This window comes from Podarcis bocagei, assembly GCF_964188305.1.
Source record: "Podarcis bocagei genome assembly, chromosome: Z".
NCBI lineage: Eukaryota > Metazoa > Chordata > Lepidosauria > Squamata > Lacertidae > Podarcis > Podarcis bocagei.
In genome coordinates this window covers 53,296,993-53,318,029 of record NC_138140.1, presented here as the reverse complement: position 1 = coordinate 53,318,029, position 21,037 = coordinate 53,296,993, and the positions used below count along the sequence as shown (strand labels likewise).

The 21,037-nt window shown below is 43.9% G+C and overlaps 1 protein-coding gene across 1 annotated transcript in view; it reads left to right on the top strand.

Annotated features, from left to right (window-relative positions):
- Positions 1-21,037, top strand: part of SLC9A6 (solute carrier family 9 member A6) — a 55,005-nt gene that overhangs the window by 17,037 nt on the left and 16,931 nt on the right. Inside the window, exons 6-11 of the mRNA XM_081180432.1 lie at positions 1,215-1,320; positions 2,136-2,277; positions 3,806-3,911; positions 4,655-4,743; positions 5,460-5,573; positions 8,342-8,453. Coding sequence (XP_081036558.1) covers positions 1,215-1,320; positions 2,136-2,277; positions 3,806-3,911; positions 4,655-4,743; positions 5,460-5,573; positions 8,342-8,453 — 669 coding nt within the window. The remainder of the gene's footprint in view (positions 1-1,214; positions 1,321-2,135; positions 2,278-3,805; positions 3,912-4,654; positions 4,744-5,459; positions 5,574-8,341; positions 8,454-21,037) is intronic.

Sequence of the window (21,037 nt, the reverse complement as noted above, 5' to 3'; positions counted from 1 at the left end):
TTCGGAGGCTTCACGTTGCTATAGCTGAAGCCAAGGAGCCTGCATTCGCTCCACAGGACGCACACACATTTCCCCTCAATTTTTGGAGGGGAAAAAGTGCATCCTATAGAGCAAAAAATACGGTACATACCTGAGATTCGCCTCAGTCTGTGTGAGCTCTCTTTAGTGAAATTGAATCCCTTAAACATATTTGGGTGCACATATTGGCTTTGCTAAGTGATATAAACTAAGTTGAGATGCCTAAGTCTGTATTTTTCCATGTATAAGACGCTCCCATGTATAAGACGACCCCTGTTTTTTGAGCCCAAAATCAAGAAATAATTAATTGCAACATTCTGTGTATAAGACAACCCCCAATTTTAAACTTTAGAATTTTGGGGGGAAATATAGTCTTATATGTACTTCATCACTAAAGAAAATGTACTTGAGCATGTGCTTAGAAAGAAGTGTTTCAGACAACTGACTGTACAAGTAATGGGGAGAACTTTGGAAAATACATACATACATACATACATACATACATACATACATAAAGTAACTGTACTTCTGAAGTAATCCTAACATAACAAATATCTTAGCAGTGGATTTATAATGTGAGGAGTCAGTTGTCTTTGAGGGAAGATCTGGCTTTTTTCATGAGAAAGAAAGACCATATAGAGAACAGCCAACCTAGTATATGAGTTAGGAACTGGCATGAGTTAGAAGCCCCCAGTTCAAATTACTGGAATTCCAGGAGGCAGTATGGTGTGGCGGCGTCAAGGCTAGAACTGGAGAGATCTGGGTTCAAATTCCAACATAGCCATAAAATTCAGTGATTGACCTGGGAGCATTACCCCTCTGTTTGTCTGATCTATATCACCGCATTGTTGTGAGGGTAAAATGGGAGAAAAACTAGAACAATGTACTCCTGAGCTATTGGGATATAAATGTGATGAAATAAGCCTCAACATCTACAACATGGGCAAAACAATACTGGCATCTCTACATTGAAGGGTTGCTGTCAATATGTCTGAGATAATTCATACAAAGAGCTATGAGTAGTTTACTTAGATGAATGATTATGATAAACACAGGAAATGAAAAAGGCCCAGAAGAAACCCTTATGAAATAAATTTAGAATGATTGTCTCAGGGTGCTGGTAACAATACAGAATTCTAGCAAGAGCCCATTGGTCTGAATTTCATTTTTCAACTTTCCTTTATTTTCTTGGACAGTGACCGTACTTGCCATTTTCCATGAGCTTCAGGTGGATGTTGAACTGTATGCCCTTCTGTTTGGCGAAAGTGTTCTCAATGATGCCGTTGCCATTGTCCTGTCTTCGTAAGTTCTCTGTCGTCTTTCTCAAGGTTTAAGTAAGCGACATTTCACATGAGGCACTATGGATGTCATCTGGGAAGCCTCCATGCCAGCAGTAGGTGCCTCTAGGAACACACAGTGCTGGCAAGGAAGCTGTAATTGGGAGGAACTGTAAGCGGTGTTAAAAGGGAAGCTACCTCCAAACCAAAGCATTGCTTGTTTTCAAAGGAACAACCCATTGTTTGTGTCCATTATAAGGTGAGCCTTGCTGGATCAGACCAAAGTCCATCTAGTCCAGCAACCTGATCCCTATCGTGGTTGACCAGATAGCGCCAGGATGCCCACGGTCAGAGTGTGTGGTTAACATGCTGTGGCTCCCCAGTAAATGGCATTCAGAGGTGTGCTGCTTCTGGACACAGTTGGAGGCAGCAGTGCTTCTGACTGGCAGTTGCCAGAAACCACAGGAGGGAGAGGGCTCTTCTGCTCAAACCCAGCCTGCGCGCTTCCTACAGGCATATGGCTGGCCACTGTGAAACTAGATGGGCCTGATCCAGCAGGTGCTTCTTGTGTTCTATATTCCTCTCAAAACTAGACACCCAAATTCCCCATTCCCACCTGCACCCCTTTGATTGGAAAGGCAGCCAAGCATTCTCATGCACCTGTGCTTAGGTTAATGACTTTCCTTGCTCATAATATTTAAGATGCTCTTCTCTGCTGTGGACTGCTTCAGTTGCCCTGATGTTGAACGAGACTTTCCTGTTGCACACAGCTGCCCTGCAATGCATCTGATATCCAGCAAGATATGCTAATAAGAAACCTTTGTGTATGTTTGCATCCAGCTCGATTGTAGCCTACCAACCAGCGGGGGACAACAGCCACACTTTTGATTTAACGGCAATGTTCAAGTCCATTGGGATTTTCCTGGGGATCTTCAGCGGATCATTTGCCATGGGAGCAGCTACTGGAGTCGTGACTGCTTTGATATCCTTTAAGTTCAATGAGTGTTACTTGGCTTTCTAACTGCTTCATGTTCCTGCAACTTCGAACCATTTTTCTTCAGCATAATACAAGGGTGTGTAACGTTGGGAGAGGGAGGTGTAGTTCTAAATGCTTGTTAACAGCTTCGCTGAAAGATGCAAAAAGAACAACTCCACAGATAACTAAATGCGGAGAATGGTATGTGAAACTCTGGGATATTTTATGTGAACCAGCCAGAGTCCCTCGGGTATAGGGCGGTATAGAAATAATAATAATAATAATAATAATAATAATAATAATAATAATAATGCCTGAAATAAATTAGCCTGGGTGCTGCAGGTGAAACAGGCAGCACAAAATGGCATTCTGCTTAGAAAGGAATGGGCTTGCTTCCTCTAATCCTGGAATGGAAGATAAGATTATATACTAAGAGCTCTGTTTCCATTACAGTGGTACCTCAGGTTACATACGCTTCAGGTTACAGACTCCACTAACCCAGAAATAGTACCTCAGGTTAAGAACTTTGCTTCAGGTTGAGAACAGAAATCGCACAGCAGCAGCAGGAGGCCCCATTAGCTAAAGTGGTACCTCAGGTTAAGAATAGTTTCAGGTTAAGAACGGACCTCCAAAACGAATTAAGTACTTAACCCGAGGTACCACTGTATTATAGATATTGGTGGGGGAGGTAGTACATAAGCAAACACATGTTTGTATCCTTTTTTGTGTAACTTTAATTTTGGTGCCATTTTGAATCAAGATGGCAGACGGAAATGTGACTTTGCCCGCGTTTTGTCATAGATCCAGCCACCTTCTGTGATATTGTCACCAAACTTGACACAAGGCTTTCTGAGGTGGGGATGGGGGTCTATGTTGAAGTTCAGGTGCCCGGCACCATTTTGGATCAAGATGGCAAACAAACTTGGTTTTGGTGTGACACTTCCCATTTTTTTGGCATAGACTTGGCTGGCTCTTGAGATAAAACTCAGCGCCAAACCTTGTACAAGGGTTCCTGACAAGGAGATAGCAGACTTTGTCACCATTAGGATCCTGGACACCATTATGAATCAAGATGGCAGACCAGAACATCACTTGGCACATTTCTTGACATATGTTTGGCTTCCTCGTAAGATATCATCACCAAACTCAGCACAAGGGTTCTTGAGGAGGTGGTGGTGGTCTTTGTCAATATTTGGACTCCAGGAGCCATTTTGAATGAAGCTGGTTTATTGAAATGGGACTTAGGTGTAACCACTTGATTTTTGGTGTCCAAACTCAGAAATTACACTATCAGTTTGGGGGGGAAAGGATTTTTTGTTGTTGTTGTTATTTCTAAAAGATACTGATATTTCCTGCTAGCAAGGAATGAATCAGCAAGGTAACAGTGCAAATAATCAACATGCATATATGACTGTCCTTTGGGGCCTGAATAATCAAATTGGGAGATTACTTGCTTCTTGCTCTATTTCCCCCTGCTGAATATTTTCATCCGCAGAGGAGCCCACCTGTGTCCTTTCCTTAACCCCTCTGTCACGTCACCAAATTCACCAAACTCCGTGAGTTCCAGCTGCTGGAAACAGGCTTGTTTTTCCTGATGTCTTGGAGCACCTTTCTATTGGCTGAAGCTTGTGGCTTTACAGGTAAGCTATGGCCTGTCTGCTTGTCTGGGTGTGTTGGATTGCTTGATGGGATGGATAACAGTTACAGAGTCTTAGAATCGGAACTGTGTAGAGTTGGAAGGGACCCCAAGGGTCATCTAGTCCAACCCCCTGCAATGCAGAAATCTCAGCTAGATCATCCCTGACAGATGGCCATCCCTCTGCTTTAAAACATCCAAGGAAGGAGAGCCCAACACCTCCCAAGGGAGACTGTTCCACTGTTGAACAGATCGTACTGTCAGAAGGGTCTTCCTGATGTTTAGTCAGAATCTCCTTTTTTGTAACTTGAAGCCATTGGCTTGTCAATATTCTTCTTAAATAGTCAGATAGATGATCCCCTTGTTGTCAGTGAGGCAACTGAGGAATTTGTTGGACCTTATATTCCCGGCAGAGTTTGAGTTCTATCAGATATTGAGGGAGCTGAAGTCTCCGATTACTATTATATATCTCCTTTTTCTAACATATTTGGTGTGGCATAGAACCCTGCAGTGAAACAGGTGTATCCTCCCCCACCCCCTTAAACCAGCAATCAGACTCGAAGTAAGACAGCTTCTTGAGTTCCTGTGGTTCTGTGAACCTAGACCTGCCCAGTCAACTGTTTCTGTGCCATTCTGTATGGGAAAGAAGCTCTGTCCAACAGAACAGCCCATGTTTGCAGTACTGATTGAAACACATCTCAGTTCCATGTACTTTGTGACAGTTTTAATGTAATTCTCTGCCTCCAGGTGTTGTAGCTGTGCTGTTTTGTGGCATCACTCAGGCCCATTATACTTATAACAACTTGTCCACTGAGTCCCAGCACAGAACTAAACAGGTGAGTCCTCTGTCCCAGTGGTGACCTGTGGGCCCCGCTGCCCCTTCATCATTCAATTTCATTCTCCTTAATATGTTTTAAATGTTCTCTCCTCCGCACCAGCCATTTTCATTAACCCATCAAAACACCAGACATCCAGTAGTTTGGGGAGGGGCTTATGGGTGCCTTTTCAGGTTTTTCTTTTTTAAATTATACTTGAAAACTTCTGTTCTGTTCTAACATGCATCACTGCAATTCTTTTTAGTTTTTTGGTTGTGCTGACTGTGTATTGGGCATGGGATGGTTTACAGCATGGGTAGGCAAACAAAGGCCTGGGGGCCGGATCCAGCCCAATTGCCTTCTAAATCCAACCCCCGGATGGTCCGGAAATCAGCGTGTTTTTACATGAGTAGAATGTGTCCTTTTATTTAAAATGCACCTCTGGGTTATTTGTGGGGCATAGGAATTTGTTCATTTCTCCCCCCCACAAGGTCTGAGGGACAGTGGACCGGCCCCCCGCTTAAAAAGTTTGCTGACCCCTGGCTTACAGTAATCACAAACTATTGTGCCAGTAATCATAAACTCATCTTTTTTTGCAATGTGTGCCCAAAGAAATTCGCTGCCCAGACATTTCACTTATGGACATACTTGGTGTTTTCTATACTATCTTGCCATGTGTCACAGCTATGATTGATATTCCTTCTCTCTCCCTTGTGTGTGTATGTGTTTTGCTTTAGTTGTTTGAGCTCCTCAATTTCTTGGCTGAAAACTTCATCTTCTCCTACATGGGCCTTACGCTGTTCACCTTCCAGAATCATGTGTTTAATCCAACGTTTGTTGTGGGAGCTTTTGTATCCTTTTATTCCAAAAGAGTAGAAGTTGCCTTTTGCCACCTCCCCAATCAACATATATGAAATGGGGAGAAACCTCAGATCTAAATAACAACAGCATACGTTGCATAGGATAAGAGAATGGAAAAGAAAGGGGAAAGAGAGGTGGTGGGGACAGAGGCCCGCAGCCTGGGAGCATATCATTCTACCTTAAGCAAGAAATGATCAGTGTTTACGGCTGTTGAGTGTTGCAAATTTTTGCAGCAGTTGTTAGAGGTCATTTCATAGGTGTATGTCACAAACTCTAGCACTTTAAACCGAACCTTTAGATTCCAGAGGCAAAGCCTCTTGGTGGGAGGAGCTTATCAGACCTAGCAGGGCAGCAGTTGAAGAAGGAGCAAAAAAGGTTTTCTTGTGTGTGTGTGTTTCTTTGTGGCTGATTAGCTGTTTTCCCTGTGTAAAGGTCAGAGGGGGCAGGGTTTCTGTTGAGGAAGGTGATTAGCTGTGGGGGGAGCTTATCAGAGGTAGCAGGGCAGCAGTTGAAGAAGGAGCAAAAAGGGTTTTCTTGTGTGTGTGTGTGTGTGTTTCTTTGTGGCTGATTAGCTGTTCTCCCTGTGCAAAGGTCAGAGGGGGCAGGGTTTCTGTTGAGGAAGGTGATTAGCTGTGGGAGGAGCTTATCAGAGCTAGCAGGGCAGCAGTTGAAGAAGGAGCAAAAAAGGTTTTCTTGTGCGTGTGTGTTTCTTTGTGGCTGATTAGCTGTTCTCCCTGTGCAAAGGTCAGAGGGGGCAGGGTTTCTGTTGAGGAAGGTGATTAGCTGTGGGAGGAGCTTCTCAGAGTTTGCAGGGCAGCGGCTATGAAAGCTTGTGAAGAAGGTTTGGAGGCAGTGGGAAAGAGACGTATGAGGGGGCACAGTGTGGCCTGCCCTGGAGAAAGGGACAAAAACATCTGAGCTCCAGCCAAGCTGTACCCAGTGACCTTAAGTTGCTGGAGAGCAGATTTTGGATGAACACGAGGAAAATCTTGTTAATGGTCAGAGCAGATTGAGAACAGAGCCAGGGCCCTAGGGAGAGTGGGCAAGAGGAAGGAGAGGAAGGTACAGGGGAAGGAAGGAAGGAAGGAAGGAAGGAAGGAAGGAAGGAAGGAAGGAGGGAGGGAGGGAGGGAGGGAGGGAGGGAGGGAAGGAAGGAAGGAAGGAAGGAAGGAAGGAAGGAAGGAAGGAAGGAAGGAAGGAAGGAAGGAAGGAAATATTTGAGAGGATAAAGCAGCAGAGAGGAAAAGGTGGGGCCAAGAGTGGGGAAAGAGTGTGGGTTGAGGAGGGAAGGGGAAAGGCTCCCATTGGTACCCTGTGCCCAAGGTCTCCCCTAGAAGCCTTGAACTGGCCCTGATTTTGAACAGCTGGAGCCTTGTTGGCTCAAGGATGGGGATAATCATATACAGGGATAGTCTCTGTAGGAATACATGTGTACAGTGTAATGCAGGGATGTGTGACCAGTGGCACTCCAGTCATGGCTGGGCGCTAACCCCCACCCTTCCTGGCCACTGACCATGCTGACTGGGGCTGACAGGCATCCAATAACACCTGGAGGGTCGCAGATGTTCCTACATAGAGGAACCTATTGGGCTTGTTTTGGTCCTCTTTGAATCTGTGGTTAGGACAGGTGCTGTGTGTGCTTGGCATATGGTAAATGCATTCATAAGAAACCTCTCATCAATGCATAACATACTTCTGATTTCTGGTGCACACATGTCTGTCCTTTGTAGAGATGACCTCCATTTAGGGGGAATGTAAGATATGGTAGCCCAGGGGTGGCTCTCCCATTTTGCCACTTGAGGTGGGACCGGAATGCCGAAAAACAGCAGTGGGGGGCCCATAGACCTGCCTCCGGGGTGGGGGGGCTTCTTCCACCTGAAACAGCAGCCTCACCCTTCCAAATGGCTGGGCTGACTGTGGTAGCCTTTAGATACCATGGCTGGAATCCAAAAAAAACATGGTTAGCTCTTTGCACTAATAGGAATATTTAAGTCCAATCCTTTCCTCAGAAGTAAGCTGTGTTTTGTTCATTGGAACCGTCTGCCTAGTGAGTATGAGTCTTAGATGCTCATTTCTCAAAAGGCCTTCCATGTACCCTTGTGCCAGACATGGGTGCTTTTAATACCCAGACTTTTAAAAGCAGCTTGAGCTGTAATAAGGGTGGTTTGCCTGTGGCACAGAGCGCTTGATGGAAGATCTGGGCATTCTGTCAAGAATTCAGCATGCTTAAAGCTTTCTGGGGAAAGTCATGGCTCAGTGGTGCAACACCTGCTCGGCATGCAGAAGGGTCCCCGGTTCAATTCCTTGCGTCCCCAGGTAGGGCTGGGAGAAATCCAGTGCCTGAATTCCTGGAGGGCGGCTGCTGGTAGGCAACATAACCTAGTGGCCTGATAAAAGGCAGTTTCCTATGTTCCTGTACTCAGAAGTGGTCCAGTCAATGTTAGGTGGTATGGCTGGCATCTCTGAACAGATTGCTTCTCAGCAGTCAGGTTTTTTTTGCAGTTTTGAAATTGCTAGTTTGGGATTGCAGGAGGTACTCATGCTCTCTGAAGGCCACTGATTCTCCTTCTTGGCATGATTATTTGTTATTTGTCACTGTTGGGATAAAAACTCTTCTTTCTTGTGCAGTAGGAACATTGGTAACCCACCATTTTTAGGGTTAAACGTAAACTTTAGTGTCAGCTATTGCATGATGCATTCTAATTTTCGCAAACCTGTCAACAAGGGGGGAAAATCCTTAATATGTGCCCAAATCTAGCTGGCTGTATTCCTGGGGAGAGCTGCAAACATTTACCCTCTCTCTTTCCTGCTTAATTTGGGGAGAAGAAACAAGATCGGGACAAATTTCCAACATATGATGATGTTTGCTGGTGAGTAATCACCTCTTGGGGTGTTTCAAATCCATCCCTTCATAGATTATTTTCATAAGTGCAAAGTCTGCTTGACAAAGGATGGAACCTTTAGAGATGCCTTAGATTTTATATTAGGGCAGTGATTGCCCTGCCTGATCAAAGGTCAGCCTCTGGTCCCCCAGGCCAGCCAGATCCGTCCAGGAAGCTCCAAGCGGGAAATGTCTGCAAAGAAGACAATTACTGGCTGTCATCAGAACCAAGATTGGGAGAATGTGCGTAAAAATGTTTTGAATACATGCTTAGTATTAATAGCAACCATTTTTGCTTCTTGCAGTGATTCAGCCATTTTTGCTCATTTTGTTTATACTTGCTCTTTCTCTTCCCTGCCCAGGCTTGCTTTCAACCAAAAATAAAAATAATACAAAAACATCAACATGTGAAGGCAAAGTAGAATTGACAACAGGGTGGATTTGATTTAAATCAAATTGATTTACTGTATTTTTCGCTCTATAGGACGCACTTTTTCCCCTCCAAAAATTAAGGGGAAATGTGTGTGCGTCCTATAGAGCGAATGCAGGCTGCGTGGCTAAGCCCAAAGCCAGAACAGGGAGATGGAGCGCTGCGGAGCGCTCCGTCTCGCTCTTCGAGCTTGGGGATGGCTGCGCAAAGCTATCCCTGAAGCCTTTGGAGCATAGCGGGACCTCGCACTGCGCTCCAAAGGCTTCAGGGGTCTTTGAGGCTGGCGGTGGGGGAAAGCGCTGCTTTCCCCCACCGCCAGCTCCACAGGCTCGGGGAGCAGCGGGAAGGCGGCCTTCGCGCTGCTCCTTGACCTGGTCTTTGAGGCTGGCTTCCCCCCACCGCCAGCCCCAAAGAGCAGGTCAAAAGGAACCTGAAGCCTCCGGAGCCCAGCAGGAACTCCCCCCCCCCACGCTCCAGAGGCTTTGGGTTGCCTTCACTGAAGCCTGGAGAGCGAGAGGGGTGGGTGCGCACTGACCCCTCTCGCTCTCCAGGCTTCCAAGGTAGCCGCCTGAAGCCTCCGGAGCGCAGTGGGAACTCCCGCTGCACTCCAGAGGCTTTGGGTGAATGCACCTTGAACGCACCTTGTTTTAGAGGGGGAGAACAAGGGGGGAAAAATTTCCCGTGTTCTCCCCCTCCTATGGTCCGGTGCGTCCTATAGAGCGAGAAATACGGTAAATCACGATTTAAATCACTAGTCAGTAAGACTTGATTTAAATCACTTTTTACAGAAAGACTCATTCTTGCTGGTATAATCTTAATAATGACAACCAGATGAAGGTTTCATTTTTGGAATAATAAATTTTCAGAGTAGTTTTTGCAGTTATATCAAAAATTAATGGTTTGGTTATACTATTAGAAATACATAGACAGATAATTATGAAATTATTGTGAGGTTTAATAAGTTAACTGTTTATATTTGGACAACCTTTCTGCTGTACTTGATTGGAAGGAGAAAAATAATCATTTCCGTAGTAACAATTTAAGCAATTTATTTAACTAAAACAATAACATGATAGCAAATGTATCCATGTTTGTTAACTGATGTGGTTAAATGTTTTTTTTAAAAAAAAAAACTTAGACTGAGTTTTAGCAGACATGAAAAACTTAAAACAAATCCTTATTTCCTGATGAATAGCCTTTGGACTAGAATGTAACTTAAAGAGAAAATCTTTAGAAAGGTTTTTTCTCCAAAAGCATTTTATTTAAAAATTCTGATATAAATCAATAAAAATTCCGATTAAAAAAAATCCTATTTAAATTAAAAAAAATTTTAAATAAACCATTCATTTTTAGCCACCCTGATTGACAAATTTACAGTTAAAGTACAAATATATGGCCTGTTATGTTACATCGGCCTCACCATCGGCTGAGGGGAGGACTGCAGGGCCTGCTCCCTTCCAGGGCCTTTTCCAGCTGGCCCAGGCCCTCATTTGGAACAAACTTTTGGGGAAGTGCGGGAAGTTGTTCTGCTATTGCTTCCCTGTTCCAAGTGGTTAATGTGTTTTAAAATGTCCTCAAGCAGTCAGTGGCATTTTAAATTTTTATTTCTTTTTCTCCTTTTTCCCTTTGTTGGGGGTGGGTGGGTGGGATGGATATCTAGTTGGGGATTAATTTTATTATAACTTCTGTTTTTGTTTTTTGTTGTTTTATTGGTTGCTGTATAGTTTGTGTTTTGTTTTTAAGGGGCAGGATCAGGGCTGCCGGGGAGTGGGGCCCCAGCCAACACGATGGCTGGGGCAAGTTCCACAGGGAGGGGAGGCACGGGGACATCTGATCTCGGTGATCATGGGCAGGAGGAGGAGGAGTTACGCTAAGACCAGACCATGTCATTACCGAGGAGGCAGGTTTAGTCGTTGTTTGAGGACTATCCCTGCCTCGGGTCTGTCTAGTCTTGACCAAATGGATACTGGAATCAACAAGGGAAACCCACATGACCTGAAGGTGTTGCTGTGTAGTTATAGGTCAATGATTCATAAGACCACTGCCATCCATGTCTTGATCGTGGATGGAAGACTTGACCTGGCATGCATGACAGAGACTTGGTTGGATGAAGCAGATGGGCCTGTCCTTGCCGCTGCTTGTCCACCAGGTTTCTCTTACGCACAGCAACCCAGGTCATGTGGGCGGGGAGGGGGGGTTGCAGTGATTTTTAGGAAGTCACTAGTTTGCACCAGGCGTCATATTGGGAAGACCCAGTTCTCTGAGCGCATGTTCTGGAAGTTGGGCAATAGGGGCAGTACAGGATTCCTTTTGGTGTACTGACCTCCCCGCTGCACCAAGGATTCCCTGCCTGAGCTGCTTCAGGTTGTGGCGGATGTTCTTCTAGAGACACCTAGTTTGGTTGTCCTGGGGGATTTTAACATCCATGCCGACACGACCTTACAAGGGGCCGCTCGGGACTTTGTGGAAAGCATGGCCTCCATGGGGCTGTCCCTGAATAAGTTTGGCCCAACTCATAGTCATGGACATGCCTTAGACCTGGTGTTCACCTCTAGTGACGTGGGTGATCTGACACTAAGTAAAAGTGAAACAAAAGAAGTGCCATGGTCAGATCACTTCCTGGTGCAACTGGACTTCTCTGCGACCCTTCCCCTCTGCAGGGAGGTGGGACCAATTTGCATGGTCCACCCCCGCTACTTAATGGATCTAATTGGCTTCCAGAGAGTGGTAGGGGAGTTAACCAGGGCTATTGACGGTCTGGCTCCGAAGCGCCCTCTCCGTTTGCATGGAACATGGACAGCCCCATGGTTTTCTTCAGAGCTGAGGGCAATGAAACAATTACTGAGACGGCTAGAGTGTCGGTGGCAGAAAACTCATTCCGAATCTAACCGGACGCGGGTTAAAGCTCAATGTCGAGCCTACCAAGTGGCGATAGCGATGGTGAAGACTTTCTTCACCGCCTCTATTGCATCTGCAGAAAATAATAGCAGGAGACTCTTTCAGGTGGTCCGCAATTTAACGGAACCACCTTTACCACCGGAGCCTTGTAAAGACCCCAAGATCTCCTGCAACGATTTTGCAAAGTTTTTTGCAGATACAGTGGTGCCCCGCAAGACGAATGCCTCGCAAGACGGAAAACTCACTAGACGAAAGAGTTTTCCGTTTTGGAGGTGCTTCGCAAAACGAATCTCCTATGGGCTTGCTTCGCAAGACGGCAATGTCTTGCGAGTTCCTGCTGGTTTTCCCCCCTTCCCCCCTTTTTCTAAGCCGCTAAGCCGCTTATCAGCTGATCCGATCAGCAGATAAGCCGCTGAAAGCCTCTAAAAGCCTCTAATAGCGCTAATCCGCTAATCCTTCAATGGGCTTGCTTCGCAAGACGAAAAAAACCGCTAGATGAAGAGAATCACAGAACGGATTCTTTTCGTCTTGCGAGGCACCACTGTAAAGTCACTCATATTCGGAAGGAGGTAGACACCACCGTGGGAGCAGGGCTGGGGCGGGAGAGTGCTAGAGCCCTGTCTGGTCAAGTTGCATGGAATCAATTTCAATCTGTTACCCCTGAAGATGTGGACAGGCTGCTTGGATGCGTGAAACCAACCACCTGTCTCCTTGATCCTTGCCCATCCTGGCTAATAAAAGCAAGCCGGGAAGGGCTAGGCGATGGGCTCTGCGGAGTGGTGAATGCTTCCCTCTGTGAGGGAACATTCCCAGATCCGCTGAAAGAGGCAGTCATTAAACCGCTCCTTAAAAAAAACATCTTTAGATGCGGCCAGTATGGCCAACTATCACCCAGTCTCAAATCTTCCATTCTTGGGCAGGGTGATTGAGCAGGTGGTTGCTGAACAACTCCAGGCACGCCTGGAGGATGCGGACCATTTGGATCCCTTCCAATCGGGATTCAGGCCTCATCATGGGACTGAAACTGCCTCGGTCGCGCTGGTTGATGATCTCCGACGGGCTAGGGACAAAGGTGAGAGCTGTTTCCTAGTTCTGCTGGATCTCTCAGCAGCCTTTGATACAATTGACCATAACATCCTTCTGGACCATCTAGAGGGGCTGCGAGCTGGGGGCACTGTCATCCAGACGTTCTGCTCCTTTCTCCTGGACTGTGTCCTGAAAGTGGTGTTGAGGGGATGAGTGTTCAGACCCCTGGGTTCTCACTTGTGGGGTGCCTCAGGGTTCCGTCCTCTCCCCCATGCTTTTTAACATCTATATGAAACCGCTGGGAGAGATCATCAGGGGGTTTGGACTGGGTGTCCATCAGTATGCAGATGACACCCAGCTCTACCTCTCTTTCAAATCAGAACCAGTGAAGGCGGTGAAGGTCCTATGTGAGTGCCTGGAGGCAGTTGGAGGATGGATGGTGGCTAATGGATTGAGGTTGAATCCTGACAAGACAGAAGTACTGTTTTTCGGGAATGGGGCGGGCTGGTGTGGAGGACTCCCTGGTCCTGAATGGGGTAACTGTGCCCCTGAAGGACCAGATGCGCAGCCTGGGAGTCATTTTGGACTCACAGCTGTCGACGGAGGCGCAGGTCAATTCTGTATGCATGGCAGCTGTCTACCAGCTCCACCTGGTACGCAGGCTGAGACCCTCCCTGCCAGCGGACTGTCTCGCCAGAGTGATGCATGCTCTGGTTATCTCTCGCTTGGATTACTGCAATGCGCTCTACGTGGGGCTATCTTTGAAGGTGACTGGGAAACTACAACCAATCCAGAATGCGGCAGCTAGACTGGTGACTGGGAGCGGCCGCCAAGACCACATAACACCCGTCTTGAAAGACCTACATTGGCTCCCAGTACGTTTCCGAGCACAATTCAAAGTGTTGGTGTTGACCTTTAAAGCCCTAAACGGCCTCGGCCCAGTATACCTGAAGGAGCGTCTCCACCCCCATCATTCTGCCCGGACGCTGAGGTCCAGCGCCGAGGGCCTTCTGGCGGTTCCCTCATTGCGATAAGCAAAGCTACAGGGAACCAGGCAGAGGGCCTTCTCGGTGGTGGCGCCCGTCCTGTGGAACGCCCTCCCACCAGATGTCAAAGAGATAAACAACTACCTGACATTCAGAATAAAAAAATTCCTTCCAGTAGCACCTTAAAGACCAACTAAGTTAGTTCTTGGTATGAGCTTTCGTGTGCATGCACACTTCTTCAGATACACTGAAACAGAAGTTGCCAGATCCTTCTATATAGTGAGAAGGTGGGGAGGGGTATTACTCAGAAGGGTGGTGGGAATGGGAGATTGGCAGATAGCTGAGATGAGCCTGTTGACGACTCTTAACGACTGCAATAGGTCTTCCAGGAAAAGGCAAGGGGTGAGAAGGTGAAAAATGGCTTAGTCATGTATAATGAGATAAGAATCCAATGTCTTTGTTCAAACCAGGTCTCTCCATGGTTTTGAGTTTGGTAATGAGTTGCAATTCAGCAGCTTCTCTTTCCAGTCTATAACTTTCTCTTTCCAGTCTATAACTTTCCTGTAACTGACATTCAGAAGACATCTTAAGGCAGCCCTGTTCAGGGAAGTTTTCTTCTTTTTTTTATAAAATATTTATTAAAGGTTTTAAACAATACAACAAATTTCACCTTCACAACCAATAAAAAAGAAAACCACCATCACAATAAATCAAAAAGACCAAAAAAGACAAGAAAAACATACAAAGCGTACAAAAAAGCAAAAAAAGACATTAAAAAACATAGAAAAAAAGGTTCACTTTCTTAGATGTTATTTCCATAACCCTCTTTCTTGACTCCCTCACATCTCCCTTTTCTGTGTTCCCATTTACAAAATCTCATTCAGCAATATTTCACCTTTTTTCAAATCTTATTTTATATTATACATTTCAACTATTATGTCTCCAATTTTTCCCTTTTATTATCTATTATTTAAGCTTGACATAATATTGTTCAAATTTTACCTTTGTTCTTATAAACCAATTTTGCATACTCCTTTCAAATATATCACTGATGCCACGTTATCTTTATATCCTGCATCATTCTAACATTCATACAGTTTACAATACTTTTGCAAATAATCCTTAAATTTCTTCCAGTCCTCTTCCACTGTCTCTTCCCCCAGGTCTCGGATTCTGCCAGTCATTTCTGCCAATTCCATGTAGTCTATCAGTTGCGTCTGCCATTCTTCCAGAGTGGGCAAATCTTCTGTCTTCCAGTACTTTGCGATAAGTATTCTTGCTGCTGTTGTCGCATACATAAAGAAAGTTCTGTCCTTCTTTGGCACCATTTGGCCGACAATGCCCAAAAGGAAGGCCTCTGGTTTCTTAAGGGAGGTATATTTAAATACCTTTTTTCGTTCATTATAGATCATTTCCCAGAAGGCCTTAACCTTTGGACACGTCCACCAAAGGTGAAAGAATGTTCCTTCAGTCTCTTTACATTTCCAACACTTATTATCTGGCAAGTGGTATATTTTTGCAAGCTTGACTGGGGTCATGTACCACCTGTATATCATTTTCATAATATTTTCTTTCAAGGCATTACATGCCGTAAATTTCACACCGGTGGTCCATAACCGTTCCCAGTCAGCAAACATAATATTGTAGCCAATGTCTTGCGCCCATTTTATCATAGCTGATTTAACCGTTTCATCCTGAGTGTTCCATTTTAACAGCAAGTTATACATTCTTGAAAGTACCTTAGTTTTAGGTTCTAACAGTTCTGTTTCTAATTTCGATTTTTCCACTTGGAAGCCTGTTTTTTTGTCCTTATTAAAGACCTCCCTGATCTGACCATAATGTAACCAATCTCACACTTTGTCCTTCAATTTCTCAAAACTCTGCAGTTTCCATATGTCTCCATCTTTTTCTACTATCTCCCAATATTTTGGCCAGTTGGCCTCCATATTGAGTCTTTTCTGAGCCTTAGCTTCAATTGGTGACAACCACCTTGGGGTCTTACTTTCTAATAAATCTTTGTATCTTGTCCAGACATTAAACACTGCCTTCCTGACAATATGGTTCTTAAAAGCTTTGTGAGCTTTAACCTTGTCGTACCACAAATATGCATGCCACCCAAACACATTGTTGAACCCTTCCAAATCCCAAATATCAGTGTTCTCTAGAAGTAGCCAATCTTTCAACCAGCAGAAAGCTGCTGATTCATAATACAGTTTCATGTCTGGCAGGGCAAACCCCCCTCTTTCTTTGGCATCAGTTAATATTTTAAATTTTATTCTGGGCTTTTTGCCCTGCCAGACAAACCTAGAGATATCTCTCTGCCACCTCTTGAAACATTCCATCTTGTCCACAATCTGCAAGGTCTGAAACAAAAACAACATTTTTGGCAATACATTCATCTTTATAGCAGCAATTCGACCCAACAAGGAAAGCTTCAGTTTTGACCAAATTTCTAAATCCTTTTTGATTTCTGACCAACATTTTTCATAGTTATCTTTAAATAAATTCAGGTTTTTAGCCGTCATATTAACCCCTAGATATTTCACCTTTTTAACCACATTTAACTCTGTCTCCTTCTGAAACCTTTCTTTTTCCAAAATTGTCAAGTTTTCCCCCAAAACCTTAGTTTTCTGCTTGTTTAGTTTAAATCCTGCCACCCGACCAAATTCTTGAATCAATTCTAACACCCTTTTCGTACTAAATTCTGGCTCCTGTAATGTCAAAACCAAGTCATCTGCAAAAGCCTTAAGTTTATACTGTTTGGCTCCGACCTGGATTCCTTCAACCAACCGGTCCCCTCTGATCATGTTCAGGAGCACCTCCAGGACCGAAATAAATAGCAGTGGGGAAATAGGGCAGCCCTGTCGTGTTCCTTTCTCAATTTTAAACTCTTCTGTCACCACATTATTGACTATCAATTTTGCCTTTTGTTCTGAATAAATTGTGTCTATGCCATTTTCAAACCCCCGTCCCACTCCCATCCCTTTAAGATTTTTCTTCATAAAATTCCATGAGATATTGTCAAAGGCCTTCTCCGCATCAATAAAGATCAGCACTGCTTTTGTATTAGTATTCATTTGCAAAAGTTCCAAAATGTCGATAATGTTCCTTGTATTATCAGACAAATGTCTGCCTGGGAGAAAGCCTGCCTGGTCTTTATGAATCACTTCATTTAACACTATTTTTAATCTATTTGCTAAAATATCTGCAAAAATTTTGTAATCCACATTTAAAAGGGAGATGGGACGGTAGTTCTTAAGTTGTGTCTTTTCAGTTTCAGATTTAGGTATAAGTGTGATGAAAGCTTCTTTCCACGATTCCGGTGCATTCTTCCCCTCCATAATCTCATTGCAGACCTCCTTCAATGGTTGAATCAGATAGTCTTTCAAGATCTTATAATACTTGGAGGTAAGCCCATCCGGCCCTGGAGATTTGCCCAATTGCATATTCTGAATGGCACCTTCAATCTCTTGTTCTGTTATTTTATAGTTCAGTATTGTCTTATTTTCTTGAGATAGTTTTCGTACTCCGTTGTTTCTTAGAAATTGGTCTGTCTCAGTCTCTTTTTGCGGCCCTTGGGTATAAAGTTGTTTAAAGTATCTCTGGAAACATTTTCTGATCTTCACAGGGTTCTGAATATTTCTCCCTTCAATCTCTAAGTTGGTAACCGTATTCAATTTTTGTCTCTTTTTCAACTGCCATGCTAGCAGTTTTCCGCATTTATTTGCCGATTCAAAAGTCATTTGTTTCATTTGTTTGATTTTCCATTCAACTTCCTGGTTTATCAATTTTGTATATTGTGCTTGATAAAGTTTAATTTCTCTCAGAATCTCCTGTGACTTTGGTTTCGATCTTAATTTTTTCTCTCCTTTTATTTTCTCCAAGATCTTATCTTTTTTCTCATTCTGAGCTCTTTTCTTTATCACATTCTGTTGTATCAGAAACCCCCTCATGACCGCTTTGCTTGCGTCCCAGATTACTCTTTTTTCCACTGTAGTTTTCAGATTTATTTCAAAATAATCACTCAAGGTCTTTTGGGCCTTCTTAACAATCTCCTGATCTCTTAGTAAGGTGTCATCCATCTTCCATCTAAAGGAACCAGTTGAAGTTAGTTTCATTTCCATCTTTACTGCGTTATGGTCGGAGCAGGTTTTTGGGCAGATTTCCACCTTTCTAGTCTTAGGTGCCAGTCCTCTAGTTATCCATATTTGGTCGATTCTTGTCCATGTCATTTTAGCTTCAGAGAAGAATGTCCCCTCTCTTCCCAAGGGGTTCTTTATCCTCCAGATGTCAACCAAATCCATATGGTCAGTTAATTCAAAAAAAGTTTTTGGCAGTCTGCCCTCTTTTGTCATACTTTGACTTTGCGCTTTGTCCATATTCGTGGATACCACCCCATTCATATCGCCCATCATAATAATGTTATTATAGTCCATGTAGTCCAACATTGTTTCATGCAGCTTCTTATAAAATTCCGATTTCCCCTCATTTGGTGCGTAAATCCCCAAAATCAGGAATTTCCCCCCTTGTACTTGAATTTCAATTGCCAAAATTCTTCCTTGCTCATCTTTAAAAAGAAATTTTGGTGACAGGCTCTCTTTTGCATATATCACAACTCTTCTCTTCTTCACTCGGTCAGATGAAGTAAATTCTTGGCCTAATCTCTTATTAATTAGCACTTTCCTATGGAGCCTAATCACATGTGTTTCCTGTAGGCAAATAATATCTAATTGTTCCTTTTTTAATAAATGGAAGATCTCCTTTTTTCTGGGGAGTTAAAGCCATGAATATTCCAGCTTAGTAGCTGCAGTGACATCTTGGACAATTCTATTCTCCCTTTGGTAGTGGTGGTATCTCTCTCTCCTGCTCTTCAGGCCCCGAGAGTGTGGGTGTGAATCTTAGTAGCCCGGATCCTGAGGCTCCTGGTTCTTCTACAGTCCCTTTCTGAAGGTCTTCTCCGTGGTCACTCAAAAACTTTTCCTTGTCTTCAGCTGTTTTGATTTTCACTTTCTTCCCTCTAAAAGTGAAAGATAATCCCTGGGGGAACTCCCACCTAAAAACAATTCTGTTACTTCTCAGCAATTTCACCAAATCTCCATAGCAAGATCCAATAAGTTCCAATAAGTGTTTCAGGATATCTTTGTAGATTTCCACTCTCAAATCCTGAATTTCAAGGGTCTTCTGAAAGTGTGCACTCAGTATCTTATCTCTTTCTTCCTTCGTTCTCAGAGAGATCAGGCAGTCTCTAAACTTGCCCTTCCTCCCTCCTTTTCCAAGTCTGAATGCACTTACAATTTTAAAATCTTTATCTTTTTCCAAAGGCCAAAATTCTGTAAACTCCTTTGTCAAGTATTCAGCTAAATCCCCTTTTTCAAGTTCTGGAACTGACCTCAACCTCAAGTTATTTTCCTTACTTCTTAATTCTATCATAGACAGATATTCCTGGTGTTCGCCAATCTGCTTGCGCATAGGTTTTACTTCCTCTTGCACAGCCTCTGCTTTCTGCTTAGCCTCCTCAGCTAATTTACGATTTTCTGTGGTGGCTTCCAATAATTTCCCAATTGATTGTGCATTTAAAGCGACTTGTTGGGTCAAATTGTTAACACTAGCTGTGTTTTGGTCAATTTTAGATGATTGTTCAGCCACTTGTTTACTCAGGCCCTCCAATTTTTCAAAGATTTTATCTAATACCGAAGGAGAATCCCCTCCTGTAGCCATTCCTTCCAGCCTAGCTTGCTCTAATTCTTCCTCTTGTGCCACAGAGACAATAGGGACAGATGATCTGCGCAGCTGTGAGATTATAGTAGTTTGTTGTGATTTAGCTTTGGCTGATCTTGTTCTCCCAGTTCCACTCATCCCACTTCTGTCTACGTGTCAAGGTCAGTCAGTATGCGATTCCCATGGGAATCCACAAGTCCACAGTTAAAAAAAAAAAGCAGAGAAGAAGAAAAACCCCCAGTAGTTATAATCCAAAGTTCCTCTAGAGGGAGTTTAGATGTTTCTTAAGGGAGAAAACAAAGCTATTGTTCATGCAGAATTTTTCCAAGTTACTCCAATTCCCTTAAGTATTGATAACAATGTCAAACAGCCTCAAAGTCCCAAAAGTCCTCCAGATCCTTTAACTTTTACAGAGTTGTTCTTTAGAGTACTTACAATGTCTCTAGAAAGTGCAGGTTCAATGTAACAATGTAGCAGTTCAGATAGCAATCCCATGTAGCAATCCAATGTAACCAAGTCCACAGTCTGACAGTTCTAATAGTCTGGCAGCCCGACTGCCGGGGTTTCTTGGTATATTTGTAAATCCACTGAGGAAGAGGTAAAAAAGCATCCACAAATAGGAAGATAAAATCCACTAGTGTCAAAACAAAATCAACTCAATTGATGCACGGGTTAGTTCCTTTTAAAAATCACAGCTTCAAAGGCATTAGAGAGTTTAAAGTCTTTGCTTTGAATCTTTAAACAGTGCCGGGAGACGGACTTCCTGGTTGCGTCTCCCGCTTCAGCCAAATCTCAAATAAATTTAGTCCCAAGTTCAATAAGTTTTCCCTACTCATGGGATGTTGTTTTGTAGCCGAATGTTCCCAGGAAAAGGGTCAGCGCTCACCGACAGCAGCTTTGCGGCTTCACTCCACAGAAAAAGCGATCGACTCACAGCACCGCGCCAACCCTTTCGCGCTCCGGAGCCCCTTACTGGGTTCCTTCAACATTTCAGGGGGCACTGATGGTGCCCGCCGAGTCCCACGGCCACAGGCTATCACTGCCTGTGGTTTTTCAGCAAGTGTCTCCGCTTCGCCGTAGCGGATGACCCGTTTCTGCGGAGCTTCCCCTTTACAGAGCAAAGAGGACCGCCATTGCCGTTCGCGCCGCCCCCGGAAGTCCTGTTCAGGGAAGTTTTCAATGTGTGACAGCTTAGTGTATTTTTGGTCTTTGTGGAAGCTGCCCAGAGTGGCTGGGGAAACCCAGCCAGATGGGCGGGGTACAAATAATAAATTATTATTATTATTATTATTATTATTATTATTATTATTATTATTATTATTATTATTATTATTATTATTATTACTATTACTACTACTACTACTACTACAACAACAACATAATGAAGGCCTGCTGGAACAGGCCTTCTTTGCCTCAGTCTTCTCCGATAAGGAAAACAATGCCCGACCTGAAGAATTTGGAGCAAATGATTCAGCAAAGGAAACACAGCCCAGAATAACTAAGGAGATAGTACAA